Source organism: Durio zibethinus, chromosome 17 (genome assembly GCF_047325235.1).
Source record: "Durio zibethinus cultivar Kanyao isolate XHJ-2024 chromosome 17, ASM4732523v1, whole genome shotgun sequence".
Lineage (NCBI taxonomy): Eukaryota > Viridiplantae > Streptophyta > Magnoliopsida > Malvales > Malvaceae > Durio > Durio zibethinus.
The window spans coordinates 2,900,493-2,919,425 of record NC_143178.1 but is presented as its reverse complement, the minus strand read 5'-3'; the positions used below and the strand labels follow the sequence as shown (position 1 = coordinate 2,919,425).

Sequence of the window (18,933 nt, the reverse complement as noted above, 5' to 3'; positions counted from 1 at the left end):
GGAAATAAAAATAAAAAACATAGTCACCACCAATCTTTTTTGACTAAGTGTGATTGGCCGCTTAATAAAATTTATCATTTTAATAAAATCTTAAAGTTAATTAAGATTTATTAAAAAACTAATTTTAGAGTTTAAGAAACAATCTAGGTTCAATAGTCGATTACACGTAGGGAATGATTAGTACCTCCATAATGCTCACTTAAAACGATACCAATTAACTATGTGTTATCCATTAATTTTGATAAAAATAGTCTTATTTTCGGTGTTTAAAAATAATGTTTTTGATTTTTCATTTATTGGAATTTAGTTTTTTTTAATAAAAAATTTATTATTCTAATTTTATTCGAGAAAAATAAATTAAAATTTTTTTATTGAAATAATTCTTAAAATGTTTCAGTACATTGGTAACATTGAACGAACTCTTTCTCACTTAAAGATTTCTTAGGCATCGCTTCTTGTAATACTTTAGAATCTCATCCTTAAGGATTCAAATTTATTTTTCACAAAAAAACTATGCCATGCATGCAATGCAAATGATAATATATTAATGCACCCATTTTATTTTTTCATTTAGAAATTTTATTGATTTTTATTAATCTTTTTCATTTAAAACTTTGAAGAAAAGAGGAATTTTTATTATATTGAAGATTTTCTATAAATATTTCAATATACTAGTAATATTTTTAAAAAATCTTCTCACCTAAGCATTTTTTAAAGCATCTCTACTCGAAATACTTTTAGAATCTCATCATCAGATAAAATTTTTTTTCTCATTTTTTATTACTTATTTTTAAAAAGTTAGTTAATTTTTATTTACTATTTTATAACAAAAAAAGGAAAATTTTTTGTAAATACTCAAATACACTGGTAGTATTTAAAAAAAAAATCTTTTCATCTAAAGATTTCATAAGTATCACTACTCGGAGTACCTTTAAATCTCATTGTTGGATAAAAATTATCTTTTATTACATTTTTTTTAATTTATATTATTATTATAAGGTTTATTTTTATTTTAAAGTTTATTTTAAAATTAACAAAATTATAAAAATTTTAACTATATATTTCATCATTTATTTTTATTTACTAATTAATTATTTATCACAACAAAATTTTATTCTAACAAATATAAATATTTTAATGTGCATAAACATTAATAACAAAAAAAAAATTCAAAAAAAGTATCTAAATCGGATCGGTCAACAGTTTGGTTAACACGGCTCTGGGCTGGTTTAGCAGTTCTGCACCAGTCTGGTTCGGTCTAGGCCGATTCGACTGGATCGATTAGAGATCAAAAGGTGAAACGAGTTATCAGGTCAGGTACGTGAATCTCGGATCGAGTCGTGGACTGTCGCGTGAATCCTTGGAGCTTAAAATGGCATCATTTTGGTCTTTTAAATGAAACGACATCGTTTTAGGGCTAGCTTTCTATATAAAAGTCAATTTTTTTATTTCATATCTCCCCCATCCAAAAAAAAAAAAACACTATTCTTTCCCCTTTTTTTAGACAGACCTAGGGCCGATGGCCATCTGCCATGACGATTGCTTTATTCTTCACTATCGACGAGTTTCGACCGTCGTCTCCGGTGACGAAAATTTGTAAAAAAAAACCAAAATGCTCATTACAACCTCTAGAGTCTAGATTTGAGTCTAATTTTATGAAAAAAAAAAAAAAAGCTTCAAACGGCACAGATCTAGCTTGAAAATTTCGATCAAAATTTTTTTTTATGCTGGCACTGGGTTCCTCTACCTTGAGGATTGAGTTTTTTTTGTTGATTTTTTGTTTTGTTTTTTTTTTATAGAATACTTTTTTTTGTAGAGTCTCTCCTCCTTTCTTCCTCTCCATTTGGGGTCAGTGAGAGCTCTATTTATAGAGCTCCCATCGTGGCCCTATGCCTGGGCAAATGGCACATTGCCTAGCACACGGCACCTTAGCACCAGCCTTTCTGCCCCCTCTTGTTTCTTCTATTTTATCCAGTCTTGGCCTTGTGCCTAAACAGGTGGTATAGGGCCCCACAGAGGTGGGTGATGCCAGCGGTGCCATGCATGGCACTAGGCACCCTCTCATTTTTTTTTCCTTTTCTTGTATTTTTTTGTTTGTCCTTTTTTTTCTTTTTTTTGTATTTTTTTTAATTTTAAAAAAATAAAATAAAATAAAAAGTAGGTCAGGCTTAAAGAGTAAAATAAGCTTCAAGCCCGATTGAAAATTAAACTTTGGGCCCGATTGAATTAAATTTGTGCTTAAAGTCCTGTTAAATTGAAATCAGGTCTCAGCCTAAAAACTCAATATACTAGACAAATTTTAAATTAAGACTCAATTAAAATTTGAACAAATTTAATGTCTACACTAAGATTGATATTATTTAATTGTTATTATTATAGGACAACAGTTCCTCTCCATTCGGAATTAAGTTGGAACTTTGACGTAACTTTTATATGAATTTCTTAATATTAAACTCATGTTTTGCCTAATACATGAAAAAAATGGTAATTTGTAATATCTAATTTTTTACTAATTCTTTGCTTCTTAAACACCAAAACTAATAAATTCACTTTGTATATAATCTTTTATTTTTAATTATTTGGCAGGTTGTAACGATGATATTCCAATTGGTATTCCCAATCGTATACCTTTTCACGTGCAAACATGGCGGGGGCACCCAAAAAAGTTTGATGGCCTTGAAATATTGTTTCTACATCAATATAATGTCTTCAATTATTTTTAAAATGACTAGCTGTATAATAAACTTTATTTAGTAATCTTTCTACCTAAACAAACTTATATTTTAATGATCTTTGGGTATAATTTATTTTCAGATTTTACATTAATAATTACTAGTTGTAGTCACTCAAAAAGCAACGTTAAATTGTTTATCTTCTCTTCCAAACGTTAATCATCACAAATTGCAAGAAATCATGCTAGAAAAGATCCATTAGAAAATCTTGTGGTTCAAAATTCTTATGCTATGAACACCAGCCAATTTCCTGACCAGCTGGGAAAAAAAAAGCTTACTTCTTTTGTGAATTGAAGGTCAAAATCTTTTTTTTTTTCTAGCCATCTGGTGGCATGGGTTTACTGTATATCTTACATGATAGGGACCCATGCTTTGTATTAATACCAAAAGAATGGTGACCAAAATCTCCCTCTCAAGTCCCTAACATTTCCAACGCCCTGGGATTTCTTACCAACGCATCATTACGCATTTCATAATTCATTGCTTTATATTCTTCTCTTCTATATTATCACCTATTTTTCCTATATCCCATTGATTTTCTACAGTTGTTTTAGTCTCATCAGACGTGCATTGCTTTAAGCTATAGGTAATTCGTTTGATACCTACGTTAGATTTGATATATCAACAAGTTTTTAATACTATATATTTTTAAAAAATCACTGAAATTATCAATAAATTTGTGAATCATATTTATATTGTTCACATTACTCGGCACTTATCATAGCTATCTTTTAAAAGTTTAACCTCATTTGAGTGAGATCATGCATATTTTGGTATTTTTTCAGAGAAAATTAATGCATAGTAAGAAAAAAAAAAGTTATTTGCCTTAATACTTTTATCTCAAATTTTACTATAGGGAAATATTATCAGTTTAACTACAACATCACTTTACTATAGCTAATTATGAACTTGTGTTCTCGTTAGGTGAAATATAGATTTTTATTAAATTTAATTTCAAATCTGTCACATATGGCGAGATTCTTCTTATCCAAAAATATATATAAACATATACATATACATAGTATTTTAAAAATAATGAAAATGTATGATTTATACTGACAATGTGCCTATATTAATGTGACAATAGAAAACTTATATATGATATGTTGCCATTGAATACTTCCCTTAGGAAGAAAGCTGTCCAAATGAACCTTTCCACATAAGGTGTTTTAGTTCAAACATGCGTCCATGGTTTTAAATGCATGAGAGGGATAGATAACTCCCTTTGATAAGGGAATATTCTCCCACCTACTTGACATTACGAATGAAACTACAAAATTGACCTTTCCCATCTTTGATAAGGATTTAACCTTAGATAGGATCGGTTCCACGACAAATTACATGTTGAAATGTGATCGGTTTTTTTATGAATTATTAATATACAGGAAGTGTTAAAAGTGATGTTATTTGATATCTATTAAATATTTAATTTTTTATAATTTTATATTTAAGTTAAATTTTTTTATTTATAATCAATTGATTTTAAATTAGATATTTAATATAATATTAAAACTTGAATTTTATTTCATTATTCTCGCGTGTTACTGCTATCAGTTACTCCTTTCAAGTCTTTCAAATTTATTATGTAATAAGCTTTTACCTTCACCTACACGTAATAAAGATCCATTAAAGTGTTGATGTTATTTTATATCCAATAAATATTGAGTTTCTTATAATTTAATATTTAAATTGAGCTTTTATATTTATAACCAATTATATTTAATTATATCATATTTATTAAATATTGAATTTCTTATAATTTTATATTCAAATCGAGTTTTTATATGCATAACTAATTAGTTTTAAATTAAAATTTAACGAGTAACATTGATATTGACATTAATTTAAACAAGAGACACATTTTCGGTTATAACACAAAAGCTTTTGTCTCTGTGTAATTTTTCTTTTGTGTTTTTTTTAGTGGTTTTTGGATTTTGCAACGGTCATTTATTCAGTTGTAGCTAAAGAACGATCCCTATCCAGGTCCATAGTTCAAACAGCTGACACGTAAGATTCCAAAGATTCCACAAGGGCTTTTGGGGTCGATTTTCCGCCACTAAAACTTTCTCAATAAACCAACGATTGAGCCTTAGGGGTTGACAAAGAAAAAAATTAAAGGGAAACGACCAAAAAAATGAGCCACGAAAAGACCCCATTGGTCGGTTCTATGGCGGCTTATCCCCAATTGCTGGATAAGCAAATTTTTTTTGCCAACGAGATATGACAAGTGCCTCAATTACAGATATAGCTTAATCCACCAATGGGCGGCACAAACTCGTTTAAAGTCAAACAATGAGATTATCAAAAATATGTTAACAATTCTCAAGCCTTTGACACAGAAGTGCTAAATAGAGGAAATTATGGAACAAACACAATGTCTTCTCTGATGTGGACCGACATGCTTATCGTGTTCTTTGTACATTGTTTGATTGATTTTGAATGACTTGCAACTCCTTTAGATGGTCAAGACCAATGTTATAGCTTGATATAGGGTTAAGTCAGTAGATTTCTAGCTATTAATGTTTCATGCTATTGTTTTCGGACATAAATGAGATGATGGAGATTAAATTTAACGCTGTAATGGAGTGATATTGGATCAGTTTGTTCAGTATCATGATCACTTTGTTGTAGGCACGACAATATCAAATATAATACACAAATAAAAAATATAAAAATAATACGAAATAAAATTTTAACAAAAATTATAAATAAATTTAATAAAATAAAAAAATATATTTTATATTTTTATATTAATACAAATTTGACACATAATTTATATATAAAATATGATATAAATACATAAATTATGAAATCTGTGCTTCGTGATTTTTTTTTTTTTCTCTGCTCGAGATTTCATTTTCCAACCATGAATATTAACGAGGGCACATTAATTAAAAAACCAAAAAAGAACAAAAGTCCCAAGTTTTAGCTTCATCGCGAATGGGATTGGGATGTGAATGAAAAACTAAAAAGGAGAAAAAAAAATCTCAAGTTTTGGCTTCATAAATAACTACAGGTCATTAATGGGATTTTTGATTCAACAAAATTGACAATGTCAAAAAAGAAGAGCGGTGATATAGTAAATAAACTAATGGCGTGACTGTGGCTGTGTTGTTGTGATGTGAAAAATTCAATTCTCGTCGAAGTCCAACAATGGGACTGATGGGCCAAGATTTGATTTAGCATTGGAAAAGGATCCGAAAGTCTCTGTTGGCCCAATTATGGCGCCCTAATACGGGAATGGAATGTTTGAAGGATGCAGTTTCAATTAAATAATGGGCCCTCAAAGTTTAAAAGTAGTGTTATATTGGGGCTTTCATGTGAGATTGGTTTTCGGAGATTTACAATAAAGGCCTTTGGCAGATATATTATATTATATATATAAACTCATTTGGAGGATCGATAAAGTAAACCATATTCGCAAAGAGATACTTGTCCGCTGACTTCTATCTGAGACAATGATTTCATGAGATGCAACTTGCATTAAAACATCAAAATTTTTTCAAAGAAACCGAAGAATCTTGTCACGGAGCCAATGTCGAAAAAGAAATGAGTGATTAACGCCGATTAATTAGCACACATAACGAAATAAAATGGAAATTAATCGGTACAAAACAAAACCATATCTTCACGGTTGCTAAAATTAAGCATTGAATAACACAATTAGTGTCTAGTACTCTTGCAAGTCATAGTTTTCAATTGTTGATAACTGTGGCATGCATGTTGGGTCACAACAAGGCTGTAGAACGTATCAAACACTAGGTAGTATGCTAGAATATACATGCTTTTTAATCTCTACCCGTTAGCATAGCTAAAGAGTTTTAAATGCATGGTTTAATAGAGTGTTAGATTATTGGTTTCAATGATCATAATTTAATTCTAATAGCTTTAAATATAAAAAATAAAGAATTTAATCTTCTCAATCTCCAATAAATTTGGATAACGAAGGATATTATTATTCGATGTCTTGATTAAATTTGAAAATTCATATATTTATATTATATAAAATATTAAAATTCATATATTTATGTCGTATTTTATATAAAAATTATATGTCCTAATTCATATCGATATGAAAATATAAAATATATATATATTTTTATAAACGTATATATAATTATTACTAAATTTTTAAATCGTGTCCATTATACGTATTATGTTCATGTTGTGTTATTATGTTATGTTTTAGATTATGAGGTCTTGTTTGAGTTCCTCTCATTGGTACTTGCATTTATAATTTACGGATAATTGCAACTAATCATCAAAATTTTTAGTTTGAAATAGCATTAATTAAGATACTGGTGTATGTATGACAGTTTCAAAGAGATAGCCACTTTGAATTACAAAGAGAAATATTGTAATCTCAGAGTAAGAGTTATTTGAACAATCATAGAATTAGGAAAAATAGAAAGTTACTGAATGGGACAAAAAAAAGACAAGCAAAGATACACTGCAACAATGCAGCAAGTTACTGCATGTTAACTAGCTATATTGGTTAATCACAAATGAAATCAGATGGTAGCTGCTTCCCACAAGTGTTGATATTAAATGGGGATATTAATGTTAATGCCAAGAACGTTAGCTTTAATGGCTGCGCAAAGGCACACAGCGGCTTCGAGATCGACAAGCCCTGATCGCACCGAGCAGCAGGGAGCAATCTGGAGGGTTCCCGACCACTCCACCAATTGTTCCATTCAGCAACTTTGCACAAACCCCGAGCTTCAGAGCATCTCTAGGACAACTCTTTTTGGTGGGAGAAGAAGGGTTTGGGTTTCGTACTCTAGGCTGAACACAAGTGTTGCATCCACTCACAAGGGTGAAGAAGAGAAGATTAATAGCGAGAAGGAGAATGGCTGATGAAGATCTTTTGGCATCCATCTCAAAAAAACACTTCCACTTCAACTTCTAGGTTTTACTTCTCCAATGTGATAGAGATCAGATGGGGAATGTGGGTTTATATAGAGTAATTAGTGAAGTATGTTGCATGAATTCCAAGACATAATGGGTAATTAACACTAGCCATGTGAATTAGCAAGGATGGCTGGCTAGAATATAGCTGCTAATGCAAGAGATTTAAAATCAAAAGCATTAGCATTTATCTATCTATATATATATATATATATATTATTTTAATAAACTGTTTTTTATCGTCAGCATCATGATATTAAGGAACCAAGTATTAAGTCAATAATAACTTAAATTGAAAGGGGGCGAAGAATGAAAATAATAGTACCAAAACAATAATTTTAAGGTTATCAAAATTTTTTTGGGAGGGGCCAATTGTGCATGCCTGCACCCCTAGATTCGCCTCTGGGCCCAGCTTGTTATTCAACCCTGTGAATAACACCCATGTGGCATTTCTGTTTTATGGTACTATTATATGCATGTCCGGGACAGAAATACCATGTTGATCTCAACCAATCAAGCTATAACACAAATACGAATCTCCGGGGACCATTCTCATCTAATATCATCCTTAGCCCTCAATGGTACAATTACCTCTCCAATTTGATGTGTTAAACACCCAATATGCCAGGGCTGAACAGGCAGCATGAAGATTTCTGGTTTATCCTTTTTATTTTGTTTTTTGAAGGGAAGAAGAGATTTTGACTCAGAAATCAAAATTTTTATACTTTCATAAAACCCTTTTAATCATTAGATCAAGAAGTAGAGAACAGATTTATCATATTTAAGTGAAACGAATTACAACAATTATCAAAATAGTGAATCTATGACGTCACAAATTTAAAATAGCTATACATAGATAGCATACTAAATACTACTTAAGAAATAAATTTAAAATATTTCCATTAATGACTAAAAATTAAGGGATATGAATTGGATGATGTGATGTTGAAATTGCATGGTATATCTTCAAATAAACGTCACTTGCTCAAGCCCACTCATGTTCAGCCCATGAAATCATTTAAAAACCACATACACTTAGATAATAAACAATCTCGATCAAATAGTATTATTTCTTTTCTAACTTTATACGGCCAATTAGTCCAACATGGGTAAAACTAAGTTGTAGATTTTTGTGACTGTGATTTTCAAAGATTTTTTGTTTTATGCTGAAGTCATGGGTATCCACAAAAAAACTCTTTACTTGAGCAAGAATATTTTCCTTCCATATACAATATATGTGCTGTACATTTTTGTAAGGAACTCAAAATTTTTAAGCTAGAATATTTTCTACATGATGTAAAAGAATTAATGGTTGAGGCTTTCTTTATATAATCAACCACCTGCATCTCACCATGTGACTGATGGAACACCATAGTTTGTTTCCATTCATGTAAAGCTTGATGGTTTTGTTCGTGACCCTTCATTTAGATGCGAGTCCTGAAACCATTTTCTCACCCAACACTCTTATCAACTAATGGCAAAGTAACTTTATCAATTCGATAAGCACAACCCTTGCACAAAAAGATATAATTAACAGAGAATCGAAAAGCATGTAAGAAGATTAATATATATATATATATATATATACGTATATATATATATAAATTATCAACGGTAGCCCTATTAGGCTTGGTTTGTTGGCAATGGTTTTTTTTTTTTTAGCACGAAGTTATCAGCAGTTGATCCATATATAAACCTGATTGTATATATACTTGATTAATACATTAATTCTTTGGCATCTTTTTTTCAAAATCAAGCGTGTACATCAATCCCTTCAATTCCAGCAAGCTAGGCAGTGATAGAATTATACTATTTGATTAGCTTAGCTATTTTATTTGCTTTCGTTTTCTGGGGAATAAGTAAGCTTTAAAACTGGTTGAAAATGGAAAACAAAAGGATAAAATATTTACGTGAAAGAAAGATTTGTTTCACAATCATGAAATAGCTATATATCACATTCATCCAGTTTCGTACCTGGTTTAGCCCGGACCACATATCCTAAAATTGTTTGTATACTATAGAATTTAGTCCAACTGAAGAAGACATTTCACAGGAAGCTACCCATTCTTAGAAGAAGACAGAAAAATGAAGTGGTCCTTTGATAATCCATTGTTGATTATCTTTTTTTTCATCATTTAAGAGTTGGAAACTTCAGCAAATTATATCTTGAAATGTTGTTTCCATGTATATTCAATAAACGTGTTTGAAAATAAGATCCGAACGAATATCTCCCATGACAGTTATAAAACTACAGTTAAGTAATTATTCCTTTTGTTGTTGCAATCGATTGCTTTGGTCATCTCATATACTGATTTCTGCCAAAAGGGAATAAAGCTAAAGATTTTCGCTCAAGTTTACCAGTAGGTGTCAAGGCATATAACTTCAAAATTTTCAGTGCATACAAATGGTGACAATATTGTCGACCTCTGGCACCAGAACTTTTTTTTTTTTTAGTGGGTTTGAATTCATTGCTCATCATGGGTTTGTACCTAGAAAATAAAATAAACTTTTTTGGATCATATCTTAAGTTGGCTTGATTAAGTATCAGTACATAGTTTCTGTCGTAGAAAGAAAAATACGGCTCCACTCAAGGTGTGAATGGAAGAAATTTTTAAAAAATTTCAGGTCATGTCGACAATTGACAGTCATCTTATATGTGGATTGGCACAGTTCCAAATAATCTCTGGTGGAGCCCATGGTGGGTTCTAGGCTCACCCGTGACACTCCTTCAACCCGTTCTTCCAGCTAGAAATCTTTCATGGACAACAGGCCAAGATGGAACACTCTGCATCTTCATGCCAGAAAATATAGGAATAAAAATGGTCTGTTTGCGGTAAATATCAATAATCTCAGAGTATTATAAAGGGAATTAAAGGATTTGACTATAGCAGAATCAAAATGAAGCTGCTCTGGTTGGATTAAATGTTGATTTGCCAATTGCCATGCTTCAGATCCATACCAAATTTTGGAACAGAATCTCAGTAAGATCGAGGATGCTTTTTAGAGAAAAAAAAATAGAGTTCCCTTAAAAAAGCCAGACTAGAAACCGTTCCTTGATTTTGGATTGGAGTCATTAGTTCATTACAGTCAGTTTCTTATTGCAACTTCTATTGGGATCTTGAAATTCAAGTTCAATGTGAATGATTTTCGATAAATCTTAGAATAGAAGCAAAAAGGACAAAAAAAAGAATATGTTGAAAGAACTTATATGAAATTTTTTAAGTAAAATTTATGCAATTCTTTACTAAAAATTTTTATAAAAAATTAAAATTAATAGATTGATAATGTTCGACGAGAAGATCAATAATATATAAATTTTTCCCTACCATGTGAGGGTATAGTAAAGATTGGAATATGGCGCAATCAAAACAAAATAAAATAAGTAGCCGTAGATGAACATGCAAGAAGGTGTGAAAGCTAGCCTTCAAGAGATCAGAATTATGTTATTCTGAATCCGTATCCATTTTGTCTACAGCACTTAGTGGTTGTAACTAGGAAGAACATTGAGCGGAGAAGATTTTTTGTAAAGGAGAAGTAAACAAAGTAAATACTATTAACAAAGTGTTTGTGCATCACATTTTATCAGTTTTATCAAAAAAAAAAAAAAAAAAACTTGAATATGCTAGTAGGATGGATGATGCAGCAGTGATTAAGTTATTTCAGGGTCCCCATCTTCTTCCATGATGAGAGGTTAGGATGCAAACATCTTAATCTTGCCGATGCTTTGGATTGTTACTCAAGATCGAACAATGTTGCAAACCGTATGATTTATGCTAGATATAGCACAGATTGATGCCAGGAGCAGTGGTAACATGGCAATTTGCTAATCCCCACCTCACAATCACAAACATCCAAAGCTCACCAAATATCTTCTTTCAATGCCAGCTCAAATCGCAAATTTTCAATTAATTAAATTCTTTTAAGCTAACGTCACAAACAACCGACATGTTCTCTTGAAACACTATAAAACCCCCCTCCCTTTACTCCAAATTCTCCATCCTCACACTAGTACTACTCTGAACCCTCTCCTATTACTTCTACTTGCCCTGATTAAGCAAAAAGCTAATAGGGTTTGAGAGATGGCTTCAAAAAGATCAGCATCACTAGCCCTTTTTTTAGCACTCAACATTCTCTTCTTTTCCCTAGTCAGTGCTTGTGGTTCCTGCCCTTCCCCCAAACCAAAGCCCACTCCCTCTCCATCTCCATCGGGAGGAGGAAAGTGCCCCAGAGATGCCCTTAAATTAGGTGTATGTGCTGATCTGCTTGCAGGTTTGCTCAATGTCACCGTTGGTAAGCCCCCCGTACAGCCCTGCTGCTCCCTCATCCAAGGCCTTGCTGATCTTGAGGCTGCTGTTTGCCTTTGTACAGCCATCAAAGCTAACATCTTGGGTATCAACCTTAATATCCCAGTTTCCCTCAGCTTGCTTCTCAATGTCTGCTCAAAGAAAGTTCCCTCTAGCTTCAAATGTGCCTAATCACTGTTCTAAGTTCTCTCTTCTTGGATTTGCGTGGATTTGATATTCTAATTTCCACCATGCGGTGATCAGTGTTTAATTGGCAACTGCTTGTTTCCATTGTTGTAGTGTGTTTGTTTGTGGATTGATACTGAATAAGCGTCAAATACTTTTCTTCAAGCGTTTTCTTTGGCTTTATGTATCTTTAAGGGAAATGAAAGACTAGTACATATTATTCAGCTTGTTTATTTCAATAAACCTACAATCCATCCATAGGGAGTGGAATCATGTCTAATTTCTCAATGTTCACAAGCTATAGTCTTTGGTCCCATGACCTTAATGGCAGAGACATTTGTATCTTGCCATCTAGGACACTATATTACATGTTAAATCATCCTTTTCTGATCTTGTTTATTTTGTTGCTTAAAAGCTACATGTTGAAATCACCAGGTCTAGTCGCCTCTGATCACTTCTCAATACCTTACTGCAAATCCTAACAAAATAGTACAAGTCCTATGTAGCCAGCTTGTTATTATTATGTCAATTAATATGAACTCTAAGGCCTCTTACAGCTAAATTATTGCCAAACCCTGATGAGAAAGGAGTTTGCATGGAATATTATAAAATTTTAAATCCATAAAGTCTAAGAATTATGAAGTACTATGGAAAATATAAATAAAGAAAAAGAAAGGACAACGTGGTGGCATGTAAATGCTGGTTTTGATTTTGTAAATTATTGACAAGAATCAGCTGGCGCATGCAAGAGGGCCCAACAAGGGAAAACAAAGGTCGGATTATCGCAAGATGTCTCTATCATTCTTACAATTTTCATGTCATGTATTCCTTGGAGTCATAAACCAGTGGCCTTGGCATATATTTTTGAGTCACTGGAAACAACCGAAGCACAGTTTTGAGTCCGTGACTAAGAATTTGGTGAGGAAGATGTACGCATTCTCACATGGGAAAACAAAGAAAGCCCATTTCACTTCCACAGCTCTCACTACTGCACAGAAAAAGGCAAAGATTCCCTTACCTTTTGATTTCCACCAACCGCAATATATATCCAGCTGAGCATTCAAGATAATGATGGTGATGTTTAATATTCTTGTTTAAAGCTCTCTTTTATATACTTGTTGAATATACTTCCCGATATGATATTAAGTGATAAAAGTGTATCTGGTTTCGGTTTCTTGGGTTTTAATCTTTCTATAAAATATCAGCCTCCTAGAATCAAATAATGTACTACTTAGAAGGGTTAAATTACAGATCAAAATTGCTCAAAGTTAACTGATAATTAAAAAGCATGAACGACAATTAGAGTGTATTTGGAAAATCCAGTCATGATTATTAATTGTCTGCCAAGAATAAGACCGAACTTGTGTTCACTATCATTACTACGTTAATTAATACCTTTAGTTTCTTGGCTTCAAGATTCCTTACAGAACAGCCCCTCCAACCCCATGCAATGGATCATAATTCTTGAGAGCTGTGATCTCCAACTCGACTTCTCTAATTATTATTATACTTAAGATTTAGAGAAGAACTTTGATGCAATGGAAGTTTGATTAGCTAAAGATAAACTATGAGCTATTTCGTCTTCTCTCTCAAAGGAAAATGACTTGCACAACGGAATTAGGAAGTTCTATTTTTTATAAAGCTTGTACTTTAGGTGAATTGATAGCTACATTAACGATAAAAACGTCATTTCGAGTATTTGAAAAACAAGGGAAAAGAAAACGGAAAGGAGAAGAAACAATGAAAGCGATATCTACTTTATTTTCCCTTTAACTTCAATTATGAAAGAAGAGTATTCCGGAAATAGTTTCTCTGTGCTTAAATAATTGAAAAATAGTTGGTTTAAGGCTTTGTTTGGGCCATAGAATCATCTAGCATGATGCTAAACATGAATTATGACTATTATATATAATAAGAGAAATTATTACATCTCACAGTGAAATTTTGATTGTGGGGTTAAAAAATTTTACAACATTATTAATTCATTTTTGTTGAGTTAAATCATGATTAAAGGACAAAACTCATATCTAAAAACTCTCCATAAATGTAGTCTGAGAAAGATTAAAACAAGCAAGCATTAATAGTCAATAATTAAACATTAACTGACACTTGAAATGCAACTGGAAGTTGTTATACGCCGAAGATTAAAGAAAAACAAACTCTAATCAAGTGAAAGTACAACAATAGTCAAATCCTAGCAGAAAACGACCTTAATTCAAACTTAATCATGCATGGAAAAGAACACATTATTTTCAGGTTTTATCAATTTTTTTGGTAGTTAAAGAAACAGTTAGCATGGGAGACCGAGGTGGCAACCCCGCCTAGAAGCTGAGCTCTATCTGACTATCTTGTACGTCCAGAGAAATTGAAGAATCGTCGCCTTGTTAATAATGAATGTGCAGTGCACTTAAAGAGGAGGACAGACGAAACCCGGAGGAGGGTTTTTTCCACATGTTATTAAAACTTGAAGAGCAAGGGGAATGAATATATTAAGGTTTAGGAGCTTAAGCCTTATAGCAGTGCAGAGACAAACGGCTGCTTCAAGCTCTAGTAAACCTCCTAACACTGGGCAGCAAGCATTCTCAACAGGGTTTCCTAACCCAATGTGCACCAATCCTCCAAGCACATCCACGCAGAGTCCAAGCTTAAGTGCATTAACCGGGCAAGTTGGTTGGGTAGCTGGTGGAGCAGGAGAGCTACCCCCACCCCCACCTCCACCTCCACCTCCTCCACCACCACCACCACCGCCTCCACCTCCGCCGCCGCCGCCACCTCCCCCACCCCCAGAAGGTGGGCCTCCGCTGTAAGGTGGGTATGGAGAAGAAGGTGGTGGGATTGTAACAGGAGGGTTGGTAATGGGAGGAGATATCACGGGAGGATTTGTTATTGGTGGGGTAATGATAATTGGTGGAACAATAACTGGTGGCATTATTGGTGGCTTTTTGGATGGTGGCTCTACCTTTGGGGCACCTCCATGGCGTGGTGGGTGCTTAGTGCTAGGCGGGTTTGGGCGGGGAACTTTAGGGTGAGTGGGGTTGGTTGGGCGGTGGTATGGCGGTGGATGTGGCTGTGTACAAGGAGCACAAGCATAAATTGGTGGCAACGATACTAACATGAAAATCAAAAAGATGAAAAACATGGCTGTAAACTTAGAACCCATGACTTAGGGTTCCAAGATTAATATTCTTCTTCAGGTTTGATAGGGTTGGAATCAAAGGAAATTATATATAGCTGAATTTTAAGTGTAACCCGTGATTGTGTCTGAGAGTATCCAAGAGATCTAACGTGGGGAATTCCAAGACATGAAAATAAATTGAAATTTTTTGAAGTGGCATAAGTTGATTGCAAACTTCAATGGCCTATCCGTGACTGCTGCACTCAATTCAATCCGTGAGTTTGTCTTTGATATCTGAGCAAATTCAGTTTCACAGATTTCTATGGCGTACATTTTGTTTGTTTCCTTTTCTGTCTTTCTTATTTCTGCACATCTTTAGGTTTTAGCTTTAATTTACTTGGGTTATTATTTATGCATTTTCTTTGTGATTTCTTGATCTTAATTAACACAATTATAACAATGATTTTCCATGATTTTTCGAAACTGAATTTTTACAGCCAAGCATCCTCTATTATTTCTGCTGTGCTTGTTGTAAAATCAGTAGGTGGTAGCCTGATTCATATCTCACAGCAGAACAGATTGAGCTGGGTAAGGTTTGCACTTTGCTGGCTGTGGGGTGTATTATTTTTCAGAATATGAGCCTTTATTTTAAAGATTTTAGATCCAAATCTTTAAAACCAGAATTGAAATTTATTGGATGAGAAAATGCTAACTTTTTAAATAAGTAAAACTTTTATTTACTCAAAGAAGCAAGAAAAACACTTAGGGGAAAAATTTTTTTCATTTAATATGCACTCATCTAACAAATTCAACAGAAAACAATAATTATAAAATTTAAATATAACTTTCCTTTCCAAAAGTCACATTATCAAATGTCCCCCAAAAAAAAAACAAAACAGCTCTAGCCTCTATAAAAACATGAATTTATCAAGACAAAAATATATTACAGAAAACAATATTTAATTAATTTTTAGGCTAAAGCTGTATATCGGGGACAATGTTGAAACTTAAATCAGCATGTTCAATCCAATATTGCGTGACGTTTAGTTCTTAATTTCTTTGCTTCACTAGGAATTCAGTGACTCACCTAGCTGACCCCCGGCTTTGGGCCCTGGCGCTTGTGAGGTTGGGGACCATATGATTCCAAAACAGAACTACAACTCTCCATTTACTCTTCTGTACTTTACTTTCGGTTTTCTTTCTTTTGTTTTTTTTTTTTTTTTGGTTCGTCAAATGGGGGAAATACGAATAAATTTCAACCACAAGTGCAATGAAACAGTTGATGACCCTCTAAGATATTTTAACTTCATTGTATGCATTAAAATTTAAGTCTCTTTCTTTTCTTACTTCTATAGTTTCCCTGTATGTAAGGGAACTTGTCTTCCCCGAACGCGGATTTGATTATCCGAAATCAGCTTTGCAACTGATTGTCTTCTTGGAAAGTCTACGAATAAAGCCAAGTCTTCATGGATGTTGATATGACACAATTTTTCAAGTCTTCTCTCTTCAACTTGCAATCAGGAACTTTGTCGGCAAAACAAAAACGCCACATCTTGAAACAGGGCGGGGCATTTGTCTGTTGTCATTGCTTTGATCTATTCTAACGGCAATTCAGCGTCTCCAGTACTCTCCACCCTCGCAAAATTACATTTTTAGATTTGGATTTCTGACCAACTTTTTATTAATAAGCAATTATGTCATTGTGTGCTTCATTCGTGGCTTTTTGTTAGAGCTCCAGGATCCACAGACATTGGATTTGGACCCAAGATTCTGTAAAACCCCACTCCGTTTCAAGTTGGCTTGACAAAATGGAACAATAATTGAAGAACGTGGTCCAAACGGGCACGCAGAACGTCTACGAAAAAAATGTTATTGTCATATAGCCAAGAAAGGTGATATTGGTAGAACAATCTTGAGGTTTTAATTGTTTTGTGTCTAAATTATCAACTATCAAGTCCCTGACATGAAATAGACGAAGCAATACTATAATTATTGTGCTGTCGCTATTCTGAATTTGCAAGTTGATAGCTGTTGTAGTCCCATGCATGCTGCTAATAATTTGTGCAACATCTGTAATATTTAGTGAATTCAAACAATGATTAATCTCTATAATCGATTGCTTGCTTTAAGCTTGTATACCTCATTGCTAATTTCCATCTAGCACCAGAAAACCTTCGGGAAAATTATTGCCCAGGAAAAGTTATCTGATATTTTCTTTTTTCTTTCCAATCATGGGTGATTTTGAGGGAGGATCGAGGCTGGGGTGATTGGGTTAAAACTGAGAAGCTTTTGCCTATTACAAGGCTGCAATATGTATTAATCAATACATGCATGGCATGGCAATGGTTCAGACTTGAGGCATGGAGGTGGACAAATCATATCATTTACTTTTCAAATACATATGGAAAAGGGGTTTGAAAGGAAAATAAAAAGCAAAGAAAGCAACATCTGGTATTATTTTCATAAACCTCTTGTTTTATTAAATAGAATGATATACGTACATTCTTATTTCACTACAATTAAGGTACATATATTAAGGATTAGAAGGTGAGAAGCCTTCCTTCCTAGTTCAAATCAAATATAGTAGCACTTAATGAATGATTATGGCATACCAAAAGTCCAAATAACACACCATGAAAGGATAAAAATATGATCAAACATTACTAAATTAAGAGATAGTGATGACTACAGTTAAGTAGAAAGGAGTTTAAGCGCACTGGTAGCCTGCAGGGACTTTCTTTCCACAGTAATTGAGCAGCAAGGACAATGAAAAGGGAATATTAAGGTTAGCTCCCAAGACCCTGGCCTTGATGGCAGTGCAAAGGCAAACAGCAGCTTCAGCATCAGCCAAACCAGCAAGGAGACTGCAGCATGGGGTCTTTGCTGGGGTACCAACAATAACGTTTACTGTATTCAACAAGTCGGCACAAACACCCAGTTTTAGAGTATCCTTAGGGCAAGAAGCCGGTTTTTTGGGTGCCGGTGGGCTCTTGTGGGGAGGCTTGGGGCTCTTTGGTGGTGGTGGGCAAGGCACATAGTTAGAGCTGACCAAAGTGAAGAAGAGAAGGTTGAGAGAAAGAAGAAGAGCAGTTGATACTAAATTCTTGGAAGCCATTTGTATCATTGGGAACAGATAGCACTGTACTATACGCTTAGTTTTACAGAAAATGTAAGTGATGAAAAAGGTAACGCAGGCAAAGGCTTTTATAGGCGAAGAAGCTGGTAAGCACTAGGCAGGGAAGGGGAATTCCAACTGATTTTCGTTTAAACATCAGGAATGAAACCCATGTGGGCACGTTGGGTTGGATGGTAGGAGATACAACCTATCAGATTACAACATGCAGGGATAAGCTTCAAATCCTGTTGCAATATGGATTTGTATTCAATTTAAGTTGTCAATTATTCTCCTTCACAAATTTAAAAAAAAAAAAACTAGTAACAATGATAAAGATGGAATGATATCTCACTGCTATAAATCCAAAATATTCTTGTTAATTTTCATATAGTTGTTGGAGCATAATACGTGCATTATAGGTATGAACAATAATAAAAATAGGAATAGATTTGAGATCGAGCTGAAGGATGCATTTTTTTTTTTTACTTTGTTTCTTGAGGGTGAATTAATGCCGGAATGCATGCAAATAATCTGATTGATTTATCATAATTTATCAACACTTTTATTTTATTTATTTTTGCATTTGAATTTATC

At 33.3% G+C, this 18,933-nt stretch overlaps 2 protein-coding genes and 2 pseudogenes across 3 annotated transcripts; 1 reads left to right on the top strand and 3 right to left on the bottom strand.

Annotated features, from left to right (window-relative positions):
* Positions 1-7,227: 7,227 nt before the first annotated feature.
* LOC111286687 (14 kDa proline-rich protein DC2.15 pseudogene) lies at positions 7,228-7,762 on the bottom strand (annotated as a pseudogene).
* Positions 7,763-11,629: 3,867 nt separating this feature from the next.
* Positions 11,630-12,333, top strand: ELP (extensin-like protein). Its single transcript, XM_022863537.2, has one exon. It carries the CDS (start codon positions 11,720-11,722, stop codon positions 12,113-12,115), a length of 396 nt encoding a protein of 131 aa, XP_022719272.1. The 5' UTR covers positions 11,630-11,719; the 3' UTR covers positions 12,116-12,333.
* Positions 12,334-14,304: 1,971 nt separating this feature from the next.
* LOC111286679 (uncharacterized) lies at positions 14,305-15,729 on the bottom strand. Its single transcript, XM_089746082.1, has one exon. It carries the CDS (start codon positions 15,267-15,269, stop codon positions 14,517-14,519), a length of 753 nt encoding a protein of 250 aa, XP_089602208.1. The 5' UTR covers positions 15,270-15,729; the 3' UTR covers positions 14,305-14,516.
* Positions 15,730-17,650: 1,921 nt separating this feature from the next.
* Positions 17,651-18,415, bottom strand: LOC111286673 (14 kDa proline-rich protein DC2.15 pseudogene; annotated as a pseudogene). Its single transcript, XR_016329054.1, has one exon. The product of XR_016329054.1 is annotated as a 14 kDa proline-rich protein DC2.15 pseudogene (transcript).
* Positions 18,416-18,933: the final 518 nt, after the last annotated feature.